Here is a 26,624-nt window from a genome sequence, read left to right on the forward strand (position 1 = left end):
GTAATTGATCTTTGTAGATTCTATCTCACACCAGGTGGCTTCAAACTCACTGCCAAATGAAATACTGTTAGTAGTAGTACTACAATCTTAGGTCTCGCCTCTAACTGGATTCAAGTCATTCGATATCACTAGCAGGACGTCTCTTCCTTTCCTATCCTACCTATCCTTCATAAAACATGTACAGTTTACACTCGATAACCGTTAGTATACTTGATTCTGATATCCAGGTCTCTCTAATACCCCTACAATCTTAGGTCGGAACATTTTGACTAAGGAAACAAACTCCGATCCTTTTTTTCTGATACTCCTTTCATTTTTGTACATACATGAATAATATACTGCACGTTCTTTTGTATACTCTTCTCTGCAGTCTGTATGATACAGTTGGACAACTGTCAGATCTGTATTCTTCTCCAGCATCTTATATGTGCATTTCCACTCAAAATGTTTCAGAGATATGAAATGGAAACAATTGATATTTGAAAAGCTTTTCCGTATTATTTGTCCTCATGTAGGTAACTTACGTAAGTAGATCTAATGCTGATAGACTGCTGCACAATCCATACTGGCAATCTTTAACATGGCAGTTAGTTATTGTTATTTCTTCCATTTTGTCACCCTTCTTTGCCACACAGGCTTTGGAAGGGTATCTAGTTCTGAAGATATCTCTAGTGTAGTGTTTTGGAGTTGTTGATTATCTGGTGTTTTATTATGTTTAGGGCCATTGGTGAGAGCAAATATCTAAGCAACTCGAAATATATTATTATTATTATTATTACGGGCAACTCTAGGGAGTCACTAGACTCATCGAGGGAGCCCCCAAATCATATTCATCACAACTATTCCACATTCCTACAGTATCTATCATACCACGCCTTAAACTCGTTCACTGTCAGAGCATCTACCACGGACTCAGGGAGAGCATTCCACTCATTCACCACTCTAAAAGTAAAGAACCCAGCTCTAAGACCCTTACTAACCACACTTTTGCCCAGCTTCCATGGATGTCCCCTAGTCCTCCCACAACCAGACCTGTTCTCAAAAATATCTTCTGCATTAATTTTATAGAAACCCTTCAGTAATTTGAATGTCTCAATCATATCTCCCCTCCTCCGCCTATCAACCAATTTTTGCAACCCACAAATCCTCAACTTGTTTTCATAAGGTTCATTCCACAGACCTGCTATCATCTTGGTCACTCGCCGCTGGATCCTCTGCACCTCCTCCCGATCAAGAAGAAACCTAGGTTGCCAAATATGGGCACAGTAGTCGAGATGGGGTCTTATCAAGGCTCGATACAGTGGAACAATAATCTGCTTGTCTCTGCTTGTCAACGTATTCTTCAGCAACCAAGTGATTTGATGAGCTGATTTGGCCACTTTTGCGATGTGCCCCTAAACTTCAACTCCTTATCGACCAGCACTCCTAAATGTCATGCCTTAACAATTTCCTGTTCCTGGAGTATTCCACCAGTGTTGAAAACTGCTGTTAATCTTTTCACCCCAAAATGTATAATCTTACATTTTCCCACATTAAATTGACATCCATTCTCCTTAGCCTAAACCTCCAATCTATCCAGATCATTTTGCAAAATTTTGACGTCAACTGCATTCATTATTGCCCTACCCAACTTTGCATCATCCGCAAACAAATGAACTGTTCCTCTCAGATCCTTTCCTATATCATTAATGAACAAATTAAACAGCAGTGGTCCAAGAACAGATCCTTGTGGCACACCACTAGTCACAGGCCGTCTTGTGGAATCTACTCCTGAATAAACCACTCTAAGATATCTCTCCGTCAACCACCCTCCTATCCATCTCACCCACCCTATATCCATCTCACCAACCCCTATATGCAATTTACTGATTAGAATTCCATGTGGTATTCTGTCAAAGGCCTAGCAAGGTCTAATAGAATCACTGCAAACCCATTAACCTTATCCAGTTCAGCAGTCACTGTGTTATAATAGGTGAGCAATTACTGAGGCATGACCTACCCTTCACAAAACTATGCTGTCCCCAAAAGAGTATCCCATTTTCTTCTATCCAATCTTGTATTTTCCTCTTGACTATTTTCTGCAAGACCTTGATAATGCTTTCTGTTATGCTGATTGGCCGGTAATTTTCAACAGCAGCCTTGGAACCCCCTTTATGCAGCGGAACTATTTTCCCCACTTTCCACCGCCTTGGGATTGACCCAGACCTGAGGCTCAAGAGCACTCACAATTCTTTAGCCGCTTCACGTACGACACGAGCTCGTATACCATCCAATCCCACAGCTGTATTGACATTGAGGATCTGTAATAGACTAGTTACGTCTACTTCATTTATCACCGTTCCAGTATAAGCTGTTGGTTCTTCCATTTCTGCAATGCCACCAGCTGGATGATATACTCTTGCAAAGTTCTCGCTCAGTAACTCCACTACATCGACTGATTCGGTTACCTCCATACCCTCAGCATTTTTAAGATCATTCTGCCATGAACATTTTTCCTTTTACTTGCAACATATTGAAAAAACTGTTTGGGATTCTCTTTAGCCCGCATAGCCAATTTTCTTTCGTAATCCGCTTTTGCTTTTCTTACCACCCTTGTTACCATCTTGGCCTGAGCTTTGTACTGTTCATGCGCCTGCTGGTCACCTTTCGCCTTAAATTCCCTCTACAACTGTGTCTTTTTTTGCAGCTAACTCTTTATAGTGTTATTCATCCATTTAACCCCTACTTGATTTATTATTCGAACTCTTGGTATACAGTCAACCATTGCCTCTTGCAAGCACTTCTTAACCACCGCCCATGCACTATCAACATCCAGCCCTTGCAGTTTTACATGCCATGGCACTGAGCCAAGCACACACCTAAGCTTGTCATAATTACCAGCCCGGTAATTCCACATGTACCCTGTCTTAATTGTAAATTCCACTCCTTTAGCCACTTCCCAAGTCATGACCTTATGGTCACTCTCACCAATTGGTGGCAACATCGTCATGTTCGTTACAGTCACATTCTCTGTTGCAATTACTTGGTCAAGCACTCTCTGTCCCCTGGTATTTTCCACTACGTGCTGCCGCAGATAGTTGTCCCTTAATAACCGCATAAAATCCAATTCCTTCCTCCCATTGCCCTCTCCTCTTTCCAGTCAATGTTACGATAATTGAAATCACCCATAGTAATTACCCTCCTTCCACTCATTTCTTCTATTTGCCTATGCATACTATCTCCATCATCTATTCCATCACCTGGTCTATAGCAGCACCCAATTGTACATTTTATTCTGCTAGATTCTATCTCACAAACAGCCTCAAATGTGCTCTTTTCTCCATCCTGCAGTTCACCTTCCACTAGCTTTATCATCTTCTGTCAGCCATGTTTCACTAATACCAACAACCTATGGCCTGTAAGTGCAACTAAAGCCAAAAACTCTTCCTTCTTCTTCCTAATACTCCTGGTATTAGTGTACATGAATTGCAGAAGCCCATTTATCCCATCCCTAATTTGATGCCTTATACTAACTATCCCATTCTAGTTTGTTGTACTTCGTACTCGCTCGGGCATATTATGCTCATTTATACACTCAACTGCCTCCCTAAAGTCTGCATATATACTCCCCCCCCTCCTTAATAAATCTAGTTTCCCTGATTCTGTACATTCACTTCCACATCCTTCATCAACACTTTTTCAAGCCTCCGTACACCAATTCCATTCAAATGTTACCCATCCATCTTATATAAGTCCTTTTGCCCATCGAACTCATTCCACACATCCACAAATTCCACACCACTCTCCATGCATAACCCACGCATAAAGTCATTGGCAATTATGGCCCTCCTTCTAAACACTTCACTGTCATACCGCGTCAAAATACTCACCATCCTAACTCTCTCATTCTTCTCTTTTGTTACCTGAAGTAATTCCCTCACATCCTCTATCATTTCCATTTTGTCTTCTTTCAAATTATTTGTTCCTGCCACGATTATAATTTCTTTCACCCTCTGTTTTTGCACTCGAATAGATTCGCTGACGTCCTTTATGTTCGCACCCGGCTGGTACGACTTCACAAAATCACAACTATCACACCTCTTAATAGCAAATTCCCATACAGCACTCTCTCCTTCATTTTATTGACGTTTACGAACATTCTATTATTTGTCGTCACAGATTTTTGCCGGTTGTTAGTCGGTACGTTCAGCACACATTTTCCATATGCTCCAGTTGCCTTTTTGCTCTGTGTATAGCTCCATTCAAACGTGCAATTTCACTACTCGCATTTATCTCACCATTTTTATTATCAATCAAATCATCCATTCGTTCTGCATTTCTACCATCAATTACACTTTCACCGACGCTTTCACACCTATCTGGCACTACCACGCAATTCTCTATCACACCGCCATTTTCTACATTCTGACTATCGTTAACGATATCACTCTCGCCACCCGAAACACGCTTGAGATCCTCATTCTCCTTACACTTTCTGCACATATTAATTCCACTATCACCCTCTAACCAGACTCCCACCGCTCTTCGCGACGCATACATCTCACAGACAGCACATTGCATAAATTCGTTTACATCAAAACTCTTAAACAATTATGTCGACCTGGCCGCCATTTTTTTCTTTATCGGTGCCATATGTACGCTATCGTATCTTAAAAATAACAATTAAAATAACAGAAAACACACAAACATTGCACAGATACACCAATAAACAAAAGCAAACAATACTACTTAAAATTCTAGTAAAATTCTATAAAATTCTTAAAATTCTATATATATATAATCGAGAATAGTCCCCTATATATATAGACACTATTCTAGATTGAATGCTCTTTTACATGTTGTAACAGAGCTACCATATGATAGCAACTACCATATGATATGATAGTGGTGTTGTGTATGCAAATTCATTTTTATAATGTAATTCTAATAGAGTTTATAATATGCAACTTCACGTAGCTGGTAGGAAATTCGGTACTAACAGATGATGAATTTCGTTCCCTTCGTATCTCTAATATGTCTCGATTTTATGGATCTTTCTCTTTTTGATGTAAGATAACGCTTTAATTACCAAATGAGGCTACCCTGTTTCTGTTCCCTCGACTGGAAAATGATTCCAAGTGATTCTATATAATGACCTGGTTAGAAATCAATTTAACACTGGAGTTTTTAGTGAAATATTCAACGATGAATTCTGAAATGTAACGAAAAAAATACATTTAATCTATGAATTACAAACAATGAAGATTTTTTCTGTATTCTGCATGATACTGGAATTAAGCGTCTATACTAACTAACACTATAAGTATTACTCCACTACTCGACGAGCTCACCACTATGGTATTACATAAGTATACGCTCATAGATGTAAGGTATTTTCATACTTAACCATAGTATAGTAGTTTTACTTTCAAGAACTGTTTCTAAATTTTATACACAGAGATACAAACATATAGTGGTGTATAATTTATCAACTTTCAGAAGCTATACTTTACCTGAAGTTTAGGAATTCTGCTAAAATCTTCATTAAGATTCCTTGTATACCGCCACTTATAACTCTTTCTCCGTTGCTATTCAGAGATACTTCAAAATAATGCTGAAACTTGAAAGAGAAGAGAAAATGATTTCTCGACTATTCTGTATGTATTAATAATGTCTATATCGTAAACTTTATTATTCAAATACTATTCTTTGTATTTATTTCTTTATTATTCCTAGATGATAATTATAAGGCATCCAAGTGTACATCTCTGTGCGTAAACGCATGAAAGGGAATGTATGTATATGTCTGTGTGTGTGTGTGTGTGTGTGTGTGTGTGTGTGTGTGTGTGTGTGTGTGTGTGTGTGTGTGTGTGTGTGTGCGTGCGTGCGTGCGTGCGTGCGTGCGTGCGTGTGTGTGTGTACAATACATGCCCTTTCTTGCGTTATTGTAAATTACTACCTGATAATAATTATTATCTTTATGAAGTATAGGATAGGAAAATTAAAAATTATTTTCACTTTATTTCCCAGATTTTGATAGAAAGTTGAACTCAGATCACCTTTAATTAATATCGAAAGAAGTTATCGACAATTCATATTTTAATTGAGAATTATTCGGAAGCACGAAATTTCTCAAGTCTTAGTTCACAGCAGAGCGAAACTGACGCATAGAAATTAATGATTATTAATTATTAACCAAGTAACGGGTTATTATTAACAAATTTGCGACATATAAGGAAATATTTCATACCATTCCAAACAAACGACATAATTTCCGTTAGAATAACAGAAGCGTAGATATTCTACACTGTATTGAATAAAAACAAAATAGCCCTTGTCGACTTTATTGACCTTTTAAAACATCTGATGCACTCAAACATGAATTGTTCATGTTTGAGTGCATCAGATGCATGAAAAGATATATTGATATAGATAGGCTTATGTACATAGAAATTGCCTACAAAACAGAAAACAAATCGCAAGCATCATATTGTCTCGCCTTGCAGAGTCACCAGTAAACTGAAGTTTCAGAGAAAGCTGTTCTCTCTCTCTCTCTCTCTCTCTATTATTATTATTATTATTATTATTATTATTGTTATTATTATTATTATTATTATTATTATTATTATTATTATTATTATTATTATTATTATTATTATTATTATTTATAAGGCTCACGAAAAACTCTGTACACCTAAACTCAGAAAATAGAAAATTAATGATATTCAGAAATCCAGTGACTCGACCAGTTGATATCAAAACCATCCAACATCCACTTTCCAACATAAAAAACACACAGAACAGCAAAACCACTACAATCACTCCGGTTCAAACAATACGATACCTTGGAATTTACTTCGATGCAGATATGAACTGGAATAGCCACATAAACCATCTACACAACAAACTCCGAACAATAACTGGCAAACTCTACAGGTTAAAAGACATAGTTCCCACACGCCTAAAACACTAATGTACAAAGCACTATGCCAAAATATACTAAGATATGCTATAACAACGTATGCTTTCTGTGCACCCTACAAACTAAATAGATTAATGTCGCTACAGTACAAAATGATAAAACTGATCTTGTGGGAACAAAGAGACAATAACGACTTTAAAACAGGAATTAAACATTATTCTTGTGCTAACATTTATATATTTCTAATCATTATGTCACAAGTATCGTTAAAAAATCAAATTTTATTCCTTCACGGGGAAAACTTCACCAAAAAAAAACCGGAAATTAGGCAAACTATCAGGAACTCAAGGTAAGTTACGAGCGAGGATCATCTTTTTAAAAAAATGCCGCGACAACAGATAATTCCTAATTTTGCTAAGATTAAAGAAACTATTAAATCTCCTGGAGCTCATAATATTTACAGGAACACCAGTTTATCTTTAATCCGTAATCAACTCAAAGCAGCTAAACATGATCTGGCTATTAACATTCAGCTAGTTTCTGATCTCCGTATCTATATCTCCACAAACTTAGAACCACATCTTTCTAACATATTTCTGGATGTAGCTAAACGCTCTTTACAACGTTCCTATAAAAAATAAACTCAAGATCTAAACCACAAATATGATGTTCTTGTTTCTAAACAAATCAAACCTTTCCAAGTTCCAGATAATTGGATCATCAACGTATCCGGTCGACCTTTAACCGATAATGAAACACTCATCCTCTCAAAAGGACATGACTTCTCTGTTGTCTCTAAAACGATTCCATATCTAGATTTTCTAGTTAACATCGTTCGGAACCTCACTCATCTGTCAAGTGAAAAAGCTAATGCTCTCCGTCTAGACGTTGCTTCTTCGCTACTTAAAGCCAAGCTTCCTCCTTTGAACATATCTCCTTCTGAAAAGAAAGCTATACATTCCTTAAGAAACAACAGTCACCTCATCATTACCAAAGCTAACAACGGAAAAGCGACAGCAATTATGGACTCTTCAAACTATAAAAGAAAACTTTCCCATTTACTTCGAGATCACTCAACATACCAGGAACTCAATTACGATCCAACCAGCAGACAACTGAAGAAATTAAATTCCCTTGTAGATGAGGTCATACGTTTAGATATAGACACTATTAAAAGACAAAAAACTCATTTTGCAAAGCTTCCCAAGGTTTATGGTCTACCAAAAATACATAAGACAGATATTCCTCTTCGCCTTATAGTGGATTATATTGATTCTCCTACCTATCGCATAGCCAAATTTCTATCTAAATTGTTGAAGACAAACATTGGCAAACTCACGCTCTTTTTTGAAAACCTCTTCTGATTTCTTAAAAAAATTAAATAACTTATCTTTACAACCTACAAATCTTATGTTTGCCTTTGATATAGAATCTTTAATGTCATTTACGAATGTCAAAGAGAATTTGGAATTACTAGCTGACATCTTCCCACAAGATATTATAAAACTATTTGATTTTGAAATGCACTCTGGATATTTCTTATGTGAAAATAAATTTTACAACCAAGCATAAGGAACAGCTATGGGAAGTCCACTCTCTCCTAATCTTGCAAACTTTTATTTAGAACATCTAGAAAAAGTCCTGTTCTCATCTATATTCTCTCAACCATCCTTTTGGGTTAGATATATACACGACATCTTTGCTGTATGGCCTCACGACAGAAACTCCTTACCTTCCTTTTTAAGCAGTATCAATTCCTTACATCCTCGTATAAAGTTTACCATGGAAATTAAAAAAGACGACAAGTTATCCTTTTTAGACGTCCTTCTCATCCGTTCACCTTCTCGTATTCTTACAACAACAGTTTACAGAAAACCAACTTTCACAGGTCGTTATATTCTCAAAGAATCTGCTCATCACCCTTGTCAAAAAACAGGAGTCACAAAATATTTACTCCGACGAGCCAAAACTAACTGTTCAACTTCTCATTTATTACAGAAGGAATTTTCGACTATCAAACATCACATGAAACTAAATAGCTTCTCCGAAAAGGATACACAACATCTTTTCGATTCTTACAAACCAACACAAAACAACCAATATTCAATACGTCGAGTTCCTATTCCTTATATTTCCGGGATTTCAGAACCAATTTCGAGAATTTTAAAGAAATATGATCTAACAGCCACTTATACATCTATTAATAAATTATCCAACCAATTTCCTTTATCTAAAGATAAACACTCAACCCTGTCTCTACCTGGTGTGTATCAAGTTCCTTGTAATTGTAATCTTTATTACTTTGGACAAACTGGACATTCCATAGAAAAAATAATTCAAGAGCATTAGTCATCAATTCAACACAACAAACCTGAGAAATCTGGAATAGCTCAGCATGGATTGGACAGAAACCACAACATCCTTTGGTCCAAGACTCCTCCAACACAGATGTCACTACAAATTTGAACGTTTATTTAAAGAAAGTGTAGAGGCCATACTTCAACGTCCTAACTTGAATCGTAATGACAGTATATCTATATCAAAAATTTGGGAAAGTTTAATCAGGATAACATATTAATTTTTTTTTAATATTCTAATGTTACTTAAGGTCATTATATGAATTTGGGAATTAATATCTTAAATTATGTTTTAAAAATGTTTACTCTTCTAATACTTAGCTATATGACATCACGGGGCTCGTTCTATGTATGAATGATCAATTCTTCGTATTCCACTTTAATTTTTAAAAACTATTCCTATGTATTCGGTCTGTAATATTCAGACCGAAATATTTGGCACATTAAACATTATTCTTGTGCTAACGTGTATATATTTTTAAAAAATCATACACTGCAATGTCAGAACACAAAATACTGACAGCAAAACATTTATAGCACTACGCAGCTTTGATAAAACATTATTTCCATGCCAACTACAGGACAGTCAGAAATACATACCATATAACAAGATCTCAGACAACTAATTATATCACATATAAATACAATAATCACTACGGAAAGGCCACGCGAAACTTCTACATCCTCCCAGACATGATAAACAAATTACCTTTTGAATACAGAAATCTTAAAAACTGCAATAGCCTGAAAAGAGCTCTAAGGACATACAATGAACAAGGAACACGCACCCAAAATACCACACAAACGCAATGAAACACAATATATTCGTTCAGGCTTCCAGTTCAGCGATGCATGAATACATTCCAAGTTGTTGTGTGTGTGTGTGTGTGTGTGTGTGTGTGTGTGTGTGTGTGTGTGTGTGTGTGTGTGTGTGTGCGTGCGAATTTCTCAATCAACGGCTATAGTGGAAATTAAGCCAATTAAGCATAGATTTGATTTGATAGCTTTCCAATACACCAAATAAACCAATAAATAATAACTGGTGTCATCGTCAGATGAGCTCACAAATAAGCTTCGAGGATGAAAGCTGAGAAAATACATCTCATCTCATCCAAGAAAAAAAAAATATATATAAATAAATAAATTTTTAAAAATAATAAATAAATGTATCACATGTAAACAAATGTATGTAATGTTGTATCATATGTAATGATAAGTATGTAATGTATGTATCATATGTTACAAAATATTATAATTAGTATTACAAAAAAAAATTATTATTATCAGAATACATGAATGTATCAAATGTAAACAAATATATGTAATCTTGTATCATACGTAATCAAACTATGCAATGTAATGTATGTATGTATCATATTTAATAAATTATTATTATTATTATTATTAAAAAATATACATATGTAATGTAGTTGACAACTAATTTTTTTTTTCATGGAATATAACCACAACATTAAGCAAACATGGGCTACACTCAACGAAATAGTAACTTGAAAAAAAGAAAACTTCAGCACAAGATTTTATTGCAAAAAGCTTCGGTCAGGACACAAACCAAGAGGAACTACCAGACTCATTCAACCATGCTTTCATAAACAATATCACACAACTACAAAAAGGCAAACTACCAACGATCAACAAAAAACCTACCGACACAAAGTCCACAACAAACGATGTATTTTCCACCCGCAACAAAACAGAAACTGAAAAAGCAATCTTTCAACTAAAACCAAAGGCCACTCCAGGAATAGACAAATTAAGACTCACAGACCTTATAACACACATTAAACAAATAAATCCAATACTTTTGAAACTCTTGAACATAATATTCGACACAGCCATTATTCTACAACAAATAAAAACTGCAGTAATTACGCCAATATACAAAAACGGCAAAAGAAACGATACTCAGAACTGCAGACCAATAGCTACACTACCAGTCATCTCAAAATGACTGGTAGATTCTAGAATAATAACACACCCCAGACTACAGAACTGTTTACAGAAGTAGAACATCACCTCACAAAACCAATACGGCTTTCAGACAACAAAAAGCACCATTACTTTATTAGAAGGCATCGCCGACATAATAAACAAAGCTCTCGACAAAAACAAGGACGCCGTCCTTATACTGCTGGACCTAACCAAAGCATTTGAAACACTTGAACATTACCTACTACTCACCAACTATACTCAATAGGCATAAGAGGAACACTGCATACATGGTTCAAGAACTACCTCTCAAACAGGACACAAGTAACGAAAATAAGTGCATGTCACAGTCGAAGTATACAAATAAAACACGGTGTACCTCAAGGTGCCATATTATCACCCACTCTATTCAACATATACAATAACGATGTTCATAACATATCCATAAGAAGTCAAATATTTCAATAAGCTTCGAGGATGAAAGCTGAGAAAATACATCTCATCTCATCCAAGAAAAAAAAATAAATATAAATAAATAAATTTTTATTAATAATAAAAATGATACTGCACCACTAGCTTTCCACACAGACATTAATACAGCTCTCTGCAAAGCAGAGCAAGACCTAAATGAAATCACAACATACTTCCACCAAAACGCAATTCTAATCAATGGTACCAAAACGCAATTCTAATAAACGGCACCAAAACACAGATGTTGATAATACACAACCCAAGAATCATACGCTGCACATCACTATCGATACATTGTCACACATACCGCTGCATTAATAACAAAAATACCTTCGAATGTTCCGAAATCAAACCTGTAATACACACAAAATACCTAGATCTCTGTATAGATTCCCACCTTAAATGGACAAAACATATAGAATACCTACACACCAAACTCCGGATCATCGCATCAAAACTCTTCCAAGTTAAAGACATTATTCCATCCACCATAAAAAAACTCCTATATCACGGTAAATGCCAATCCCTACTCAGATACGAAATAACAATCTATGCAAATACATGAAACAGCCACCTTACAAATTTAGAAACATTATACAGGAAAATCGTGTCAACAGTGATCTGGACACCTTACACGCAACAACGAATATCCGACAAGGGCATGACAATAGACAGAATTCTGAGCATTAAAAACTTGAAACACTACGTGACATTAACAAGGAATTACTTCAACATCACGTATCGAAACAACAGAGACACATATTGTGTAACATAACCTACAACAACTCTCTACATCCCCACACCCTTCAACAACTCATAAGGTTCTTTTGTGAGGTCACATCAGATACCCACGCAACTCAATAACCTACCAAGAAATTTAAAACACGTAGATAACTACAGAACATTAAAAAACGAACTCTGGAAAATGTACCAACAAAGTTAAGATACCATTAACACTAATATACACATCACAAATCACTAGCATCCAATGCCTACATCCCATACATAAACAGTAGCAACAACATAAATAGTGAAAGCTAAATTCCACTCTCTTCATAAAAGCTAACTCAAGCTTCGAAGTAGGTGGGATTAACTTGCCTAACTCATCCACATGTAATCCTTATAAATAAATGCAGAAATTTTTTTGTATAATCACTCTTTCTCAAACTTTGAAAAAAAATTATACAAAAAATTCTGTATAATATTCATTCTTAATATTAGAAGAACATGTGTTGTAAATACATAATATAAAGGTAAAAAATTATCATTAAAACGTTTAATTGAAATCCAATGTTGCAGCACTTAGTGCTGAACTCTGTAAAATTATAAGATGGAATGTCACACAAGATGTTTATTGTATGTATAAATATTTTAGCAATCAATAAATTATCTTTATTGTTATTTTTCTAAAAAATATTCTGTGTATTATGTATTCAAAAATTCTGTATAATCTTTATTGTTAATATTAGAATAACATGTGCTGTAAATACACAACATAGAGGCAAAAAAGTATTATTAAAAATTATAATTGAAATCCAATGTAGAAAATGCAGCACTTAGTGCTGAATTCTGTAAAATTATAATTTGCAATATCACACAAGATGTTTATTGTATGTGTAAATATTTTAGCAATGAATAAAAATATTTTCATTATTAAAAAAATATTATTATTATTAGTAGTAGTAGTAGTGTAAAACATTAAAAACAACATAAATAGTGAAGGCTAAATCCAACTCTCTTCATAAATGCTAACCCAAGCTTCGCAGTAGGTGGGATTAATCTGCCTCACTCATCTACACGTAATCCTTATAATCAAATGCAGAAATGTAACAAAACGGTCAGCAAAGTATATAACAATAAAGACGATACTGATTATTATGTGATAATATCATTAATATAATATTACTATGTAATAAACTATTCTTATTATTACAAAAATATGTAAATAATGAGTTTACACTGTATGTTTGTGAGAAATAGGAAATATAATATTTTAATTGCATATGTGTAAATGCTGTTGTATTTACACATATGCACTCTTTCTCAAACTTTGAAAAACAAAATAGTAAACTACATGTAATATTATATAACTTGTGTAACTCTGAACTATATGTTATCATCATTATTATTGAATTTCATTATATGTACCACTTAGTGCTGAACCTTGTAAAATTATATACTGAATGTTACTCAAGATGATAATTGTATACAATATATGAAACTATTTGAGAGTGCTATAAAAATATATAAAAAATTATTATTATTATTATTATTATTATTATTATTATTATTGCAGGAAGCACGGACAAAACACAAAATATTCAAGGTGAAACACTTACGCCACTACACAGTCATGTTAAAACACTACTACAGCCCAACATATAGAGTAACCAGAACAACATATCAAATAACAAGACCACAATCAACAAACTACATAACATATAAGTACAACAATCACCACGGCAAAGCCACCCGAAACTTCTACGTACCTGGCATGATAAACAAACTGCCGTTCGACAACAGAAACCTAGGAACATACAGAGAGCTGAAACAGGCACTATATAAATATTATAGCGAAAATGAAAATTAGAGAAATTCCTGTCTCTCTCTCCCCCACCACACATGCACACCCACCCACACACACACACATACCTATGACAATCCCCCCTCTCAAAATCTATCACTACAAGAACACAAAGAAACAAACACACCACGTCTAAATCCAACCCTATTTGCACAAAAATGAAAAAAAATAAAAAAATAAATAAAAGTTAAACTGTAATAGCAGTCGAAGTCTTTCAAGCACGTACCAACAAACAGTAAAATCAACACCTGGCTTGTGACTAGTATAGGAACACAACCATGAAACCACCACCCTCTGTCATCTATTATCTTCCTCAGATAAGCTCTGCTAAGCTTCGAGGAAGAAAATTACTAACTTGCAAGAATCTGTTATACACACTTGTAATGCGTTATAAATATTATATATATATATATAATTACTACAGCAACTATGTATGCAATTCATCTGAGAAAAAAAAAAGAAGAAAAAAAAATTATTACTATTATACTCAAGATAACTATTGTATATATGTATATGTAAATATTTTAGCAGTGAACAAAAATATTATTTATTTAAAAAAAATTATTATAATTTAAAAATATTAATAACTCGCCAGTATTTGTTATTCCCAATTGTAATGTATTATAAATATTATGTATATATATATATATATACATAATATTTATGTATATATATATAAATATATATATATATATATATATATATATATATATATATATATATATATATATATATATATATACGTGTAAATAAAACTATTGTTGTATCTATGTATGTAATTTATCTGAGACAATAAAATGTTTAAAAAAATTATTGTTATTATTATTATTATTATTATTATTATTATTATTATTATTATTATTATTCTCTTTTACATCGATATACATGAACATTAATCATCGACCTTCCAGAGGCAAGATATTACATGGGAGATACGTCATCTATCCATATTTATAAACATGAAATGGAACTTCAATCAGGTCACCAGATGGCTCATCATAAACTCCATCCACTTAAACTCCGATAATCTAACACCATTGATATTCAGAAAACCACTCAGGCAGTCAGTTGACAGAAAGTAGACAACAGTTCAACATTGGATCTCCTACAGCGTATGTAGTAAATCACTATCTCCTACATACGCTATAGGAGATCCAATGATACGAAAATCACTATCATTTCAAAGGTTTAAGCAATATGATGCATTTGAATTTATCTTGGTGGATATACTAGATTAACTACATGAAAAACCTCCAAGATAAATTCTGTATAAAAGCAAGCAAGCTGTATAGATTAAAAACTTAGCTCCTGAACATATAAATGCACTTATTTAAAGGATATTATGTGGAAATAAAGCTAAGATACGCTATTGCTAAATGATGAAATGACAGCGTTGCTCTTTTGAAACAAAGGGATCACGCAAATCTGCACTGCAATGACATCACAAAATGTTCATATTCAAGAACACCTTTCGAGTACGTAGTTTTTAATATAGTATTAATTTGATGCTATCTACAGTATAGCTAGAAACATGAAGAGAATTACGAGATCTCATATGAATAACTACATTACGTACAATTACAACGATCATAACGGAAAACAACCCCGAATGTTTATATTCCTGAAAAATATTTATTGAAATATGCTGAAATATATTTAATTATATTGGTTCTTATATTGGTAATAATATTGAAATATATTGGTTGTTATGTAGTAAATATTGGAAACAGAAACCATCGGAACTACAGTACTCTAAACTGAACCTAAATTTTCCTCTGAGTAAAATACACGCCGTTCATAGGAAACACGGCTAATCTTTTTATTTATTTATTATTGCAAACAGAAAACACCAATGTAGTTTTATGGATGAAATATTATTGAAACGGAAAAATCACTTATTGTAAATGGAGCAGTGTAGATACTGCGTCCCAAATTATGCTTGTGAAAAGTGTAAAACATAACATTAATATTAGTATAAAGTTATATTTTATATATATACATTTATATAAAAGACTTACTTATCATTTTACTGAAGCACAGAAAATGTAATAACAATAATAAGCATGACTGTAAAGATTGCGACGTCCTTTATTCTTCGTATGTTGGTGACCAAAATGCACTCTGTTCAATTTTCAGCACTCAAAATTTGATTTCGGTGACGTATATATCACTGTCTTCAGCGTGACAGTAGAATTACTTTGTAACACCTTAAATTAATAACGGGAGTTATAACCGCTTCAAAACTATAAAAACGAGAGCAGCGGTACCAGCGTGTGCTCATTCTTATGCCTACACACTGCCTGCCCTCAGTAAATAATAATAATAATAAGAAGAAGAAGAATCTACCCAGCAGTATACTTCATTGTAGATCCAGTATATTTTTCAAGAAGGAAAGTATTTATCATTTCATAGTCACATATATATATATATATATATATATATATAATTGTGAACATCAATTTTATAACATTTTGTTTCCTAAGAGTAGATGTTTACATTTTTCCCAAGTACAGATGAACTCGTGTTATTCAAGCCGATGAGTAGTTCAAATTTGCATCTTTTATGAATGACTCTATGACTAGTTGCCACATTCCTGAGTGAACCTGAAAATCACTTCTTGATAGAGTGGCAATATTTATGTGAAGTTTAATTGTATGCAAGTTGTCCAAACTCTTCTTGAGGTAAGTTACACGAGTATCTTATTTTCTTCTTTTTGTCGAGAGGAGGAAAAATATATATAAGTTATAAAAATTTTCTAAATTGAGAAATATGAAAATATTTGGAAGGATTTGGTAAACTTCTCCCCCTTGCCAACTTGAAATGATGATATTTGTATTTTCTGTGTCTTCCTTTCTATCAGAGAGTAGATTTTTTCGTGAAATTTAATCTGAATTTCTTTTGATTATAATGAAGAACGAAAACAGAAGAACTTCGTTCAATGGTAGATATTGCCTTTGCATATGTAGTGCAAGTGAACTATGCTCAGACGATACTGGATATAATACCTGCGAAATATTAGCATTTAAGTTAATATATAGTTATTTTTTATCAATCTGTGTTCGCATCTATACTGTTAAAATCCAATTAACATGTGCTACGAACACATAAGCCTTTCCGCACGGTTAAGTGGACTATTCGATTCAGAAAATGTAACAGGTACTACATTCACATGAGTAGTGAAAATATAGGAACGAATAGTTGTCCTAAGTTCCCGCAGAAAAGTGGGTAGTAAACCTATGTAACCGCCACTAAACGGATGAACGCAAGGAGAATTTAATGTTCATCTGGTGCATTAAGTTGAAGTTTAACCTAAACGAATTATGTATCTCAAATTAATGCATAATATTGAAAATATCCAAATTTATCTTCCTAGGGATCAAATTAGTAAATTTCGTTTTGAGGTATCCAAAGTCATTTATGATTCGACACCACAAGAAATGAATATATCACCGTTTGAGTTGAAAGTTCTGAGGTCTTAAAAACTACATACAGAGTTACTACATAATCATCATAAAATGCTGACAAAGGGAGCAACTCTTCAATCTTAGACTCCAACTTCTATGTACGGAAAACAACTCAATTCTTACGAGATAGAAATTCATCTTATTAGATTAATGCTAATTAGAACGATCCTAATAAAAGCGAATTAATACGTTTAATAAGATATTGGAATAAACAACAACCATAGACCAGGAAACTGTTAAAAAGTTCAGAATCTACCATGCAACCGCCACAGAATGCATGGAGAACCGAACTACAAACCAGTTATTCCTATTGTGGATCCATACGCAGCCCATCTTTAAAATCTGAATATTCATGTTAAACTTTCCGTGTCCTCTCATTGGTCACTCAGCTTCTTCAATAAAAAATTGCAAAGAATTTCGAAGAAGAATTCAAGACTTTAAACTGACATTATTAGATGTGATGGTGTACTTTGACATCATGTCCATCGTCAAGAATATCCCCCATACAAAGATATTCTAGCCCCAAAATTTCCAGAACTCATAGTGGATCTTTTCACATTCAAAATCACATTCAATATACTGTGTTCTCTTTCTGTGTCCTCTCATTGGCCACTCAGCTTCTCCAATAAAAAAATTGCAAAGAATTTCGAAGAAGAATTCAATACATTAAACTGACATTATTAGATATGATGGTGCCCTTTGACATCATGTCCATCGTAAAGAATATTTCCCATACAAAGATATTCTAGTCCAAGGATTTCCAGAACGCATAGTGGACATTTTCTCATTCAAAAGCGCCTCAGGGTATTTTACATGAAAATAACAACTATACCAACAAGTCGAAAGAACTACTAGGATCATCGGCACTATAACCTATCAAAAAAAAATCAGCTAACGCCTTTTTATTCCCGTATATACGGGAGTAGGCGAGGCCATTTAGCCCTATCTAACTTTTGGAGACTGAGTGATCAGTTCAATCTCCACTGGTACCCAATCAGAGACAGATGGCCCAAGGCTATCACTAATTAAGCGGTACGCAGTGAAGAGAGACGGCTCAAATGTGCCACCATCTCGTGGTCTCTAACCTTAACACAATATATTTAATGTCTGAAATAATGTGGGTTCTACGGTCGATTTTCTTGCGTTTACAGGACGAAAAACCCGAGTTTCCGGGAGGAAAAACCTGCTTGCCCGTGCCAGAGATCGACTAACTCGGGAACCGGTCGAAAAAAGGCTTAGAAAAATTTCCTCTAGTCGCCGACTAGACTCGAAACCAAGACTTCCTTCGTGCGGCCTAGCGCGGTGGTGTGCAAACGCCACATCCACTGAGCTACACAGGCAGGCACTATAACCTAACCTATCAAAATTTTACCTAGAATATTTCCAATAAAAAATCTTTGCTTCTGACTGAAAACCATTGCTTTGCATTATGTGAGATACTAAGACAAGTAGTGATGAGAGCTTGGTCCACTTTTACCACGAGTTGCTTCAGTCCTAAAGATACTTCAGGCGCAAGCTTTTGTTTGCTTACACTTGGATAAAGGATTAAAATAAATTTATTATAAAAGTATACATTCTTGTGACATTCCTGTGCATTTCTACTATCGGTCTCACATTGGCGATTTGATCTCTTGTTCTCCTGCCTTCAAAATCCTGCCTGTTCATCTGGTATTTCTCTCTTCATGAATGGTTCCAGTCTTTTCCGAATGATCTAAAGTAACACTTTACGTGCATGATAAATCGGTGCTATAGTTCCGCAATTTTCGCACTCTCTTGCATCGGTTTACTTCAATAAAGGTATATAAACTGATTTTTTCCATTCCCTAGAGCTTAGGCCATGAAGTTGTGATCAAAATTCGCTGACATAGAGCTGTTAAAATTTTACTGTCTCTTCTCCCAGGGCTTTGAGCAGCTCAATGGGTATTCCATCTCTTCCTGGTGCTTTAGTACTGGATAGCTGTTGCAGCGCTCACCTCACTTCACTCTCCAGTGGTAATGGCTCCTGTGTATAAGCCTGATCTTCAAATTTCTCAGTAAAATATGTAGAGCAGACTCAAATTTTTTCGACAAAATATTTTGAATAGACTTATCAGACAATTAGTCAAATGTGACATTTCATATCTGAAAATATATGCATTAGCTGAAAACATTGAGGAATTGAACCATTACAAAATTAGAAAGGTTTTTTCTCGTTGATAGAAATTACGTATGTTTCTGATGGGCGTGAGGAAAAAAAAAGGTAACCCCGTGTATGACCATTAAGAAGTTACTGCTTTCCTTTATCTTGTAAGCAAAATGAAGTTTCTACGATTTGCAAAATTTTAGAGTTAGCGCATATAAGCACTAAATATACAATTTATATCCCCAAAATAATTAGTTCGATTGGGTCGTTTCTTTGAGAAATTGCAAGATCGTTTGATTTTTATGTATTTCAATATGTGAGCATAATGAAATACTATATTTAGCAGTTTTCATGTTCAGCTTAATATTAGAAATCCGAAAATAATACAAGAATAACTAGCAATATATGCACGACACATGAAGTCATTAAAGAAATCACCTAATTCATTAATCTTTCTAATTATTATCACACTCATGAAAGAAACTGAAAATGTTCCCTGTAATAATCTACTGAATTATTTTAAGAATGTCATAAACCGACTAACTTCCTGATATAATAATAAGCTTTAAGCAGTGCATTCAGGTGATTCTGTTAGGAATCGATGTCGTAGTTCGGAATGATATGTTTATTATTAGCATCTAGACACGAAGTGTAACGTATCAACATTTTTTAATGCTGATAATTGCACAGAATTTCATTCTCTATGTCTAATAATTATCCAGATCACTACGAAAGAATTCTAATAAGGCTCTACTATTTGGAAGTGGTGAATTCCGTATACGTTTTTCAAACGGAGAGCTAACATGTTCAAACATATCATCGATTTTTTCCTATTCAAAGTTCTTTTGTTTTTTACTTTTCAAAATATCAAATTTTAAAATTTTTGATAATTCAGAAAAGTTCTGTAAAATGTTCTATAATGTTCTTTACTATAATGAAACCCATTATAGTAAATAATATATCTACCTCTTTATTAACGCTTTGCTTTTCCTATATTGAAATGGCTGACTTAAAATATTAGTAGATAACAGAATACTTACTTCTTTAATTGCAATGTTCAATTTGCTGTTATTCAGATTTCGGCACATGTAGAACATGGATGATTTTACTGATCGGAAATTGCTTGCGATGTATTCCTCTCTGTCAATGTGCATTGTTCTCGAAGGAAAACATGGCCTTCTAAATTGTCTGATATAATAGTTATCTAAATGGTTGCAGCTGTCATTATTTTCATCCAGTGCGAGACAATTAAGTTCTAATCCCTGTAAGAATACAACGAGATACAGAGTAGTGTCAAATTCAATGATACAGGCACATTTCAAGTCATTTAAAATTTGGAATATCGGATTAATTAGGACATTATAGAAATGCTACTCTCTCTATTGATTACCCTGACTAAAGGTAAGCAAAGGGAATTAAAATTCGAAATCGGGTGAATTTTATATTGAATATAATATTGCTGGTTATCGTTCAGTGTCTTCAATGATTTAAGAATTTCAACTGTCATGATTCCTCTCCCATCCTGTCGTTTCCTTGTGAACATAAGCAGTATCTTACAAACCAAGAAAGCTGTTTTAATCATCGCACCTTGAGATTAATGAATAAGAACTGACTCAGTATAGGTAAAGTCATAAAAAGTCATAGAATGTTTAACACAACCTTAGATGAAACAAATAATAATAAAAAAATTGACATACTACTACCACGAGACTTCTGCTTGTCTTATGTAAATAATAATAATAATAATAAAAATCCTATTGCACTTTAATTGCAGAGGGGAGGGAATGAAGCAAGAAGAAATTCTTTCAGCCCTAACTCTGTGGCATTATAGGGAAATGATTTCCTTTCTAGCGACGATTTAAAGATTAACGAAATTAAAAATATAACAGAAAACTGCCCACCATCTTATGCTACTAATACTAACCTGAATTATTTTGCGACATAGTGTCAAATCTACAGTATGGTTTAATGAGCTGTGTGGATATAAACTTTAAATTTATCATGGATAAACGTTACTTTCTTGCGTCAAATAACTTGTGATTCTAATGAAATACAGTATATATATCCATAGAAACTTCCTGTCGTAATATACTAGAATAAATGATAATATCAAAGATAATACAGCGAAGCACTATTAAATTGCTTCACGTTGAACATTAACCTTTTGCGGAGCTTTTAACTAGCCAAAGAACACAGGGACAATCACGGTCACAAGTGAAACATTCGATATCTCTGCGATGAATCGTTGTGCGACAACGTGACCAGTAATAATGTCCAAATTCTAGGCAACGGCTGCAATATCTAATGCTTTAAGATCTCCCAAAGCACATAGAAAGCAAAGAGAATAATCATACACAGAGATTGGCACTGTCCTCAATGCCGAAAATAAGGCAAAAACAAAGAGTCACCAAGCAAAATCTTGGTGATAAGGCAATAAGTTAATTTCATTCCTGATCTCATGTTCGCTTACAATATGGACTCTTTCCAGATATGGTAAGAGATATAATTGATACACAAGCATGGAAGACCCATTCCGGAGTGTGAGAATTAGTGAAGTGTGAACAGTACAATAATGGATGCGTAGAATAAGTGTTTGAACAAAGAGCGATATAAATTCGAAACTATTTGTAACAACAGAAGCGTAGGAATACTTAATGCGTATGAATAAAGAACTAGGAAACAAAGTAAATACACAAATTGAACATATAATGTGTAAAGAATGAAGTAGAAAACTGAAAATGTTGAACATACCAAAAGAAAGACGGAAGATATAAACTCTCTAATACAATCGAATCGCATAAATCATGTAGCATGTCGAGTGAACCAACAGTGAGGAATATGTATAACGACAGAGATCACTTCTCTACTCGAGGGCCACAGAGACAGAGAGAGTAAGAGAGAGAGAGAGAGAGAGAGAGAGAGAGATGGAGAGAGGAGAGAAAGAGACAACCAGCACTTATCGCAACTTTCTCTAGTCAAAATCCAAGAGAGATCGTGTTGCAATAAAAGGAAGATAATAAAGCCGACAAGTTCCATTTTCATTAATGTGTTCCCGGGACAACTTTGTTGTTATATAGGGACGCAAAACCAGAAATTTTCGGGAGAAAATCCACCTATCTCCAATTGAGACTAGTTTTAATTTTTGTTATATATTGATCCCATATATGAGGAAGGGCAAAATGTAGGAAAAAACACGTGGGGGCATGCTTCACAATTGTTCCTTAATTATGGCTGTATACTGGTGATTCAGACAGCACAACACAAGGAAATGTTCACGAAATTCTGATGCTGTGAGGTGGAGTTGAATGTGTATGTCGAGTGAACCAACAGCGACAGGAATGGGTTACTAAAGGTGGGACCTCAATGTGTGCTATCGTAGAATATGTACAATACCTTTTACCTCAGGTGGCTCTGTTTCGACTTCTGTATCTTCGCACAACTGTGGACTGTGTAGTTACGGATTCTTGTGCAGATGATTTATCACTTATACTCTGATGTACACTTGACTGTGGAAAGGAAACCTCAAGTTGTGGATGGCATGATGCTAGCGATCGATGCTTTGCTCTTCTTGTATCTGATAATGTCTCCCCACTGATATCCTTGGGTCCTTCCAATGAATCTGGGAGAACTCAGATTTTGGTGCCACTTGTTTTTCTGTATCACTAACGTTGGATTCAATAAGATATATTCATTAAGTTCTCCTATGTTTCATTCTGTTTACTGGTGATCATTCTCTCCTGTATTGTCGTTGACGTACACTAGAACACAATATGTGAGTATTTAAGTTGCATTGTGTACCTTTATTAAGTTTACGAATCCTCCCAATGTTTAGCTATAATCTCCAGTACGTGTTTAACTTTAGCACTCTGTTTTTTTTTTATGAATAAAGAAAGTTCTTGCCACCTCATCGTGATAAGTGATTTTTAGCAATCACAATAAAGAGTGTAAAGAGAATTTTAGAGAAACATGTGAAATAATGTAGTAGTCGTAAACAATAATATTTTATAAGCATTTAGGGTTGAGCCTAATAGGACTTCTCTAAAAAATAACTGATCGAATATTAATATGCTAGTAAAATTATTGTTCATTTTATGTAAGGTTACTGAGTCCCATCTTATGCATTATATCCAGCAATTTACTTCATGAGAAGTAAATAAATCAACTTTCTATTACCCTTCTTCAAGTACAACTATTCTAAGCATTACTAATCGCTGTACATCATCACTAATTAGGACAGCAGTTCATGTCGTATCATCCATTTAATTTGGCCCTAAACACAGGAAACTAAAGAAATCATCTGACCTGATTATTTACATTATTCTTCACTAATCGTAAGATACTACTAAATATGGAACATCTAGGAAATATTTAATCTATACTCTGAAAATTTAGTAATCAAACAATTAATACTTTTTTAAGCATGATGGTTTTATGAAGAATCCATCAATTGGAAACCTTGCTCTGCAATATAATATAACATACTTACATTTCGATCTTTTTCCTGTATTTGAGAGCAATCCGAAATGAACAACACATAGTGAATTCCAGTCATGCTTTGCTTAAAACTCTGCAACAAGCTCTCGTTATTTGGTTGCCTGTTTACAAACACGAACCATTTCATGTAATACTTAAACGGAACAGGTATCTGTAAATAGAGGATTTGCGATAAATAGGTGTTGAAACATTTAAACAAAACTCTGAATTACAAAATTTAAGTGGATATTAAATCCCACATTATTTCAGAACCGAATGCAGAAACTACAAAATGTTCGTGCGAAGATTGTCCTGAGAGCTTACTGGACTACACTTGCGTCATAATACGAGCTGCCTTAGCCGAATCTAATAGATGGCATGCACGCTTTTCCCGAGGTTCAATATACTCGCCTCCTATTGGTTCATTTTGATGAGGTTTCACTGACCCGACAGCTGTTTCAAACTCATTAGTTTTCTTCAGGAATCAATTTTTAAGTGAAGTCCCCTATAAAAATTAGGCGATTCCCCGGACCACTCCTTACGAGTGACCGAAATCGCGCACCACAGCGTTGGTTCCACTCAGTGATAGGCTCATCCCAGCACTGAGCAGAACCTCTAATATTCCAGGGAAAATCACCCACCGACACGGCCAGCGCCCGAAATCACTCTCTCTAGAGACTCAAATGACCTCTCAAGGCAAACCTCTTCCGAAATTTAAGTCCCCCCTCAACGGGAGCGTTTCTAAGTAACGTCCCCTCTAAAAATTAGGCGATCCAGTGGACCACTCCCTACGAGTGATCGAACGATCTTCCAACTCAGCGCTAGTTCCATTCAGTGTCAGGCTCACCCCACCACTCAGAAGAACCCCTAATATTATAAGGAAAATAACCCACTGACACCGCCCCTCATCAACCACGCCGGAAAGAACTTTCCCTGGAGACTCAAAATGCTCTCTCAAGTGAAACCCTCCGAAATCTAAGTCTCTCCCCCCCCCCATTACCGGGAGCCGAGTTGCCGAAACCGCAGAGAGCATACACTCTCTACTAAGGAACACGAAGCGTAGGAGAGGTGTATTTTTCACATGAGAACTCCCCGTCGATGGGTAAAAGTATTTACTAAAATAAAGATCCAAAAGGTTTCATTTCGGCGATGCAAAACTACAAGCATTAGGTGGATATTAAATCCAAAATTGCTGCATAGCGGAATACAGAAATTATAAAAGTTTTTTTATTAACAGTTTTTAAGTTTATTAATAGTTTAACAACTTTTTAGTAAAAAAACTCTGAATATTATTGATATTTGTTTACAATGGCAATTATAGACACACACACACACACACACACACACACATATATATTGATCATTGGAATGACTATAGATTATATAATTACTTTTCTTGAATATCCGAAAAAGTGAATACATTTAACCAAATTTTGATGAATTAAAATAATCCAAATATGCTATGATTTAAATATTACCTTATTTAATATTTCCACAGTGTTGTCTTCATTGTCAGAAAGGTATATCATCATCACTCTATGAACCTTTAATGCGTAGCTCTTTTTAATAACTAAAGGGTTGTAATGGGAAATCAGCATATTCAGTCCTTCTTGAATTCCAAACAACATGTGGGGATATCCATGTATGGATAACTGCGCAGTTGTGCATGACACTGTGCTGAAAGCTGTATAATATCAACTGTAAACTTTTCTTATTGCATATGTATATGTATATTCCTTACAAAGAAAGTAATATTTTCCACGATTAAGAAACTAAATAACTAAGCGTTACATAAATCATAATACAGTACATATTTTACATATTTTAATTGGATTCATCTTTCATCAAATAAAGCATTGATTTAGGTTCATTGTATTCAACATTGGAATCGTAAGTTAGTATTCTAGAGTCATTATTTTTGCTGGTTTACGTCTTTAGAAGTTTTGTTAATTCGTATAATATTTTTTCTGTTTACCTTCAACAAAGGATCACACAGCGCTTCCAGAGACATGTCATCTCTTAAGCCATCATTGAAATTAAAAAAATAAATAAAAAAATCTTACTTGGTGATTCAAGTCAAACATAAAATACATAAAATGTAAAACATCTATGGATAAAAAAATATTGTTTAATACTGCCATATCCAAATATTTTAACATTCTTTGCTTACCAGTTTCTCCAGCAAACTGTCTAGCTTTTTCAAGGCGTTGAGCAAAGTATAAAAAATACTAGTAAATGCAAATTGAAAGGAACATTAAAAACGTTGTAAAAACTCCAGTAGCTAATGTTGCACGTTCCCGTGATA

At 34.4% G+C, this 26,624-nt stretch overlaps 1 protein-coding gene across 2 annotated transcripts in view; it reads right to left on the bottom strand.

Moving 5' to 3' along the window:
• Positions 1-26,624, bottom strand: part of LOC150108006 (glutamate receptor ionotropic, delta-2-like) — a 67,630-nt gene that overhangs the window by 28,745 nt on the left and 12,261 nt on the right. For both annotated transcript variants that reach the window (XM_090415507.1, XM_090415508.1), the window contains 4 exons: positions 25,798-26,003; positions 24,333-24,491; positions 20,887-21,108; positions 5,493-5,599 (listed from right to left, as the gene is read on the bottom strand). In XM_090415507.1, coding sequence (XP_090271633.1) covers positions 5,493-5,599; positions 20,887-21,108; positions 24,333-24,491; positions 25,798-26,003 — 694 coding nt within the window. The remainder of the gene's footprint in view (positions 1-5,492; positions 5,600-20,886; positions 21,109-24,332; positions 24,492-25,797; positions 26,004-26,624) is intronic.

This window comes from Typopeltis vanoorti, chromosome 3, assembly GCF_054136105.1.
Source record: "Typopeltis vanoorti isolate ZY-2024b chromosome 3, IOZ_Tvanoo_1.0, whole genome shotgun sequence".
In the NCBI taxonomy this organism is placed as follows: domain Eukaryota; kingdom Metazoa; phylum Arthropoda; class Arachnida; order Uropygi; family Thelyphonidae; genus Typopeltis; species Typopeltis vanoorti.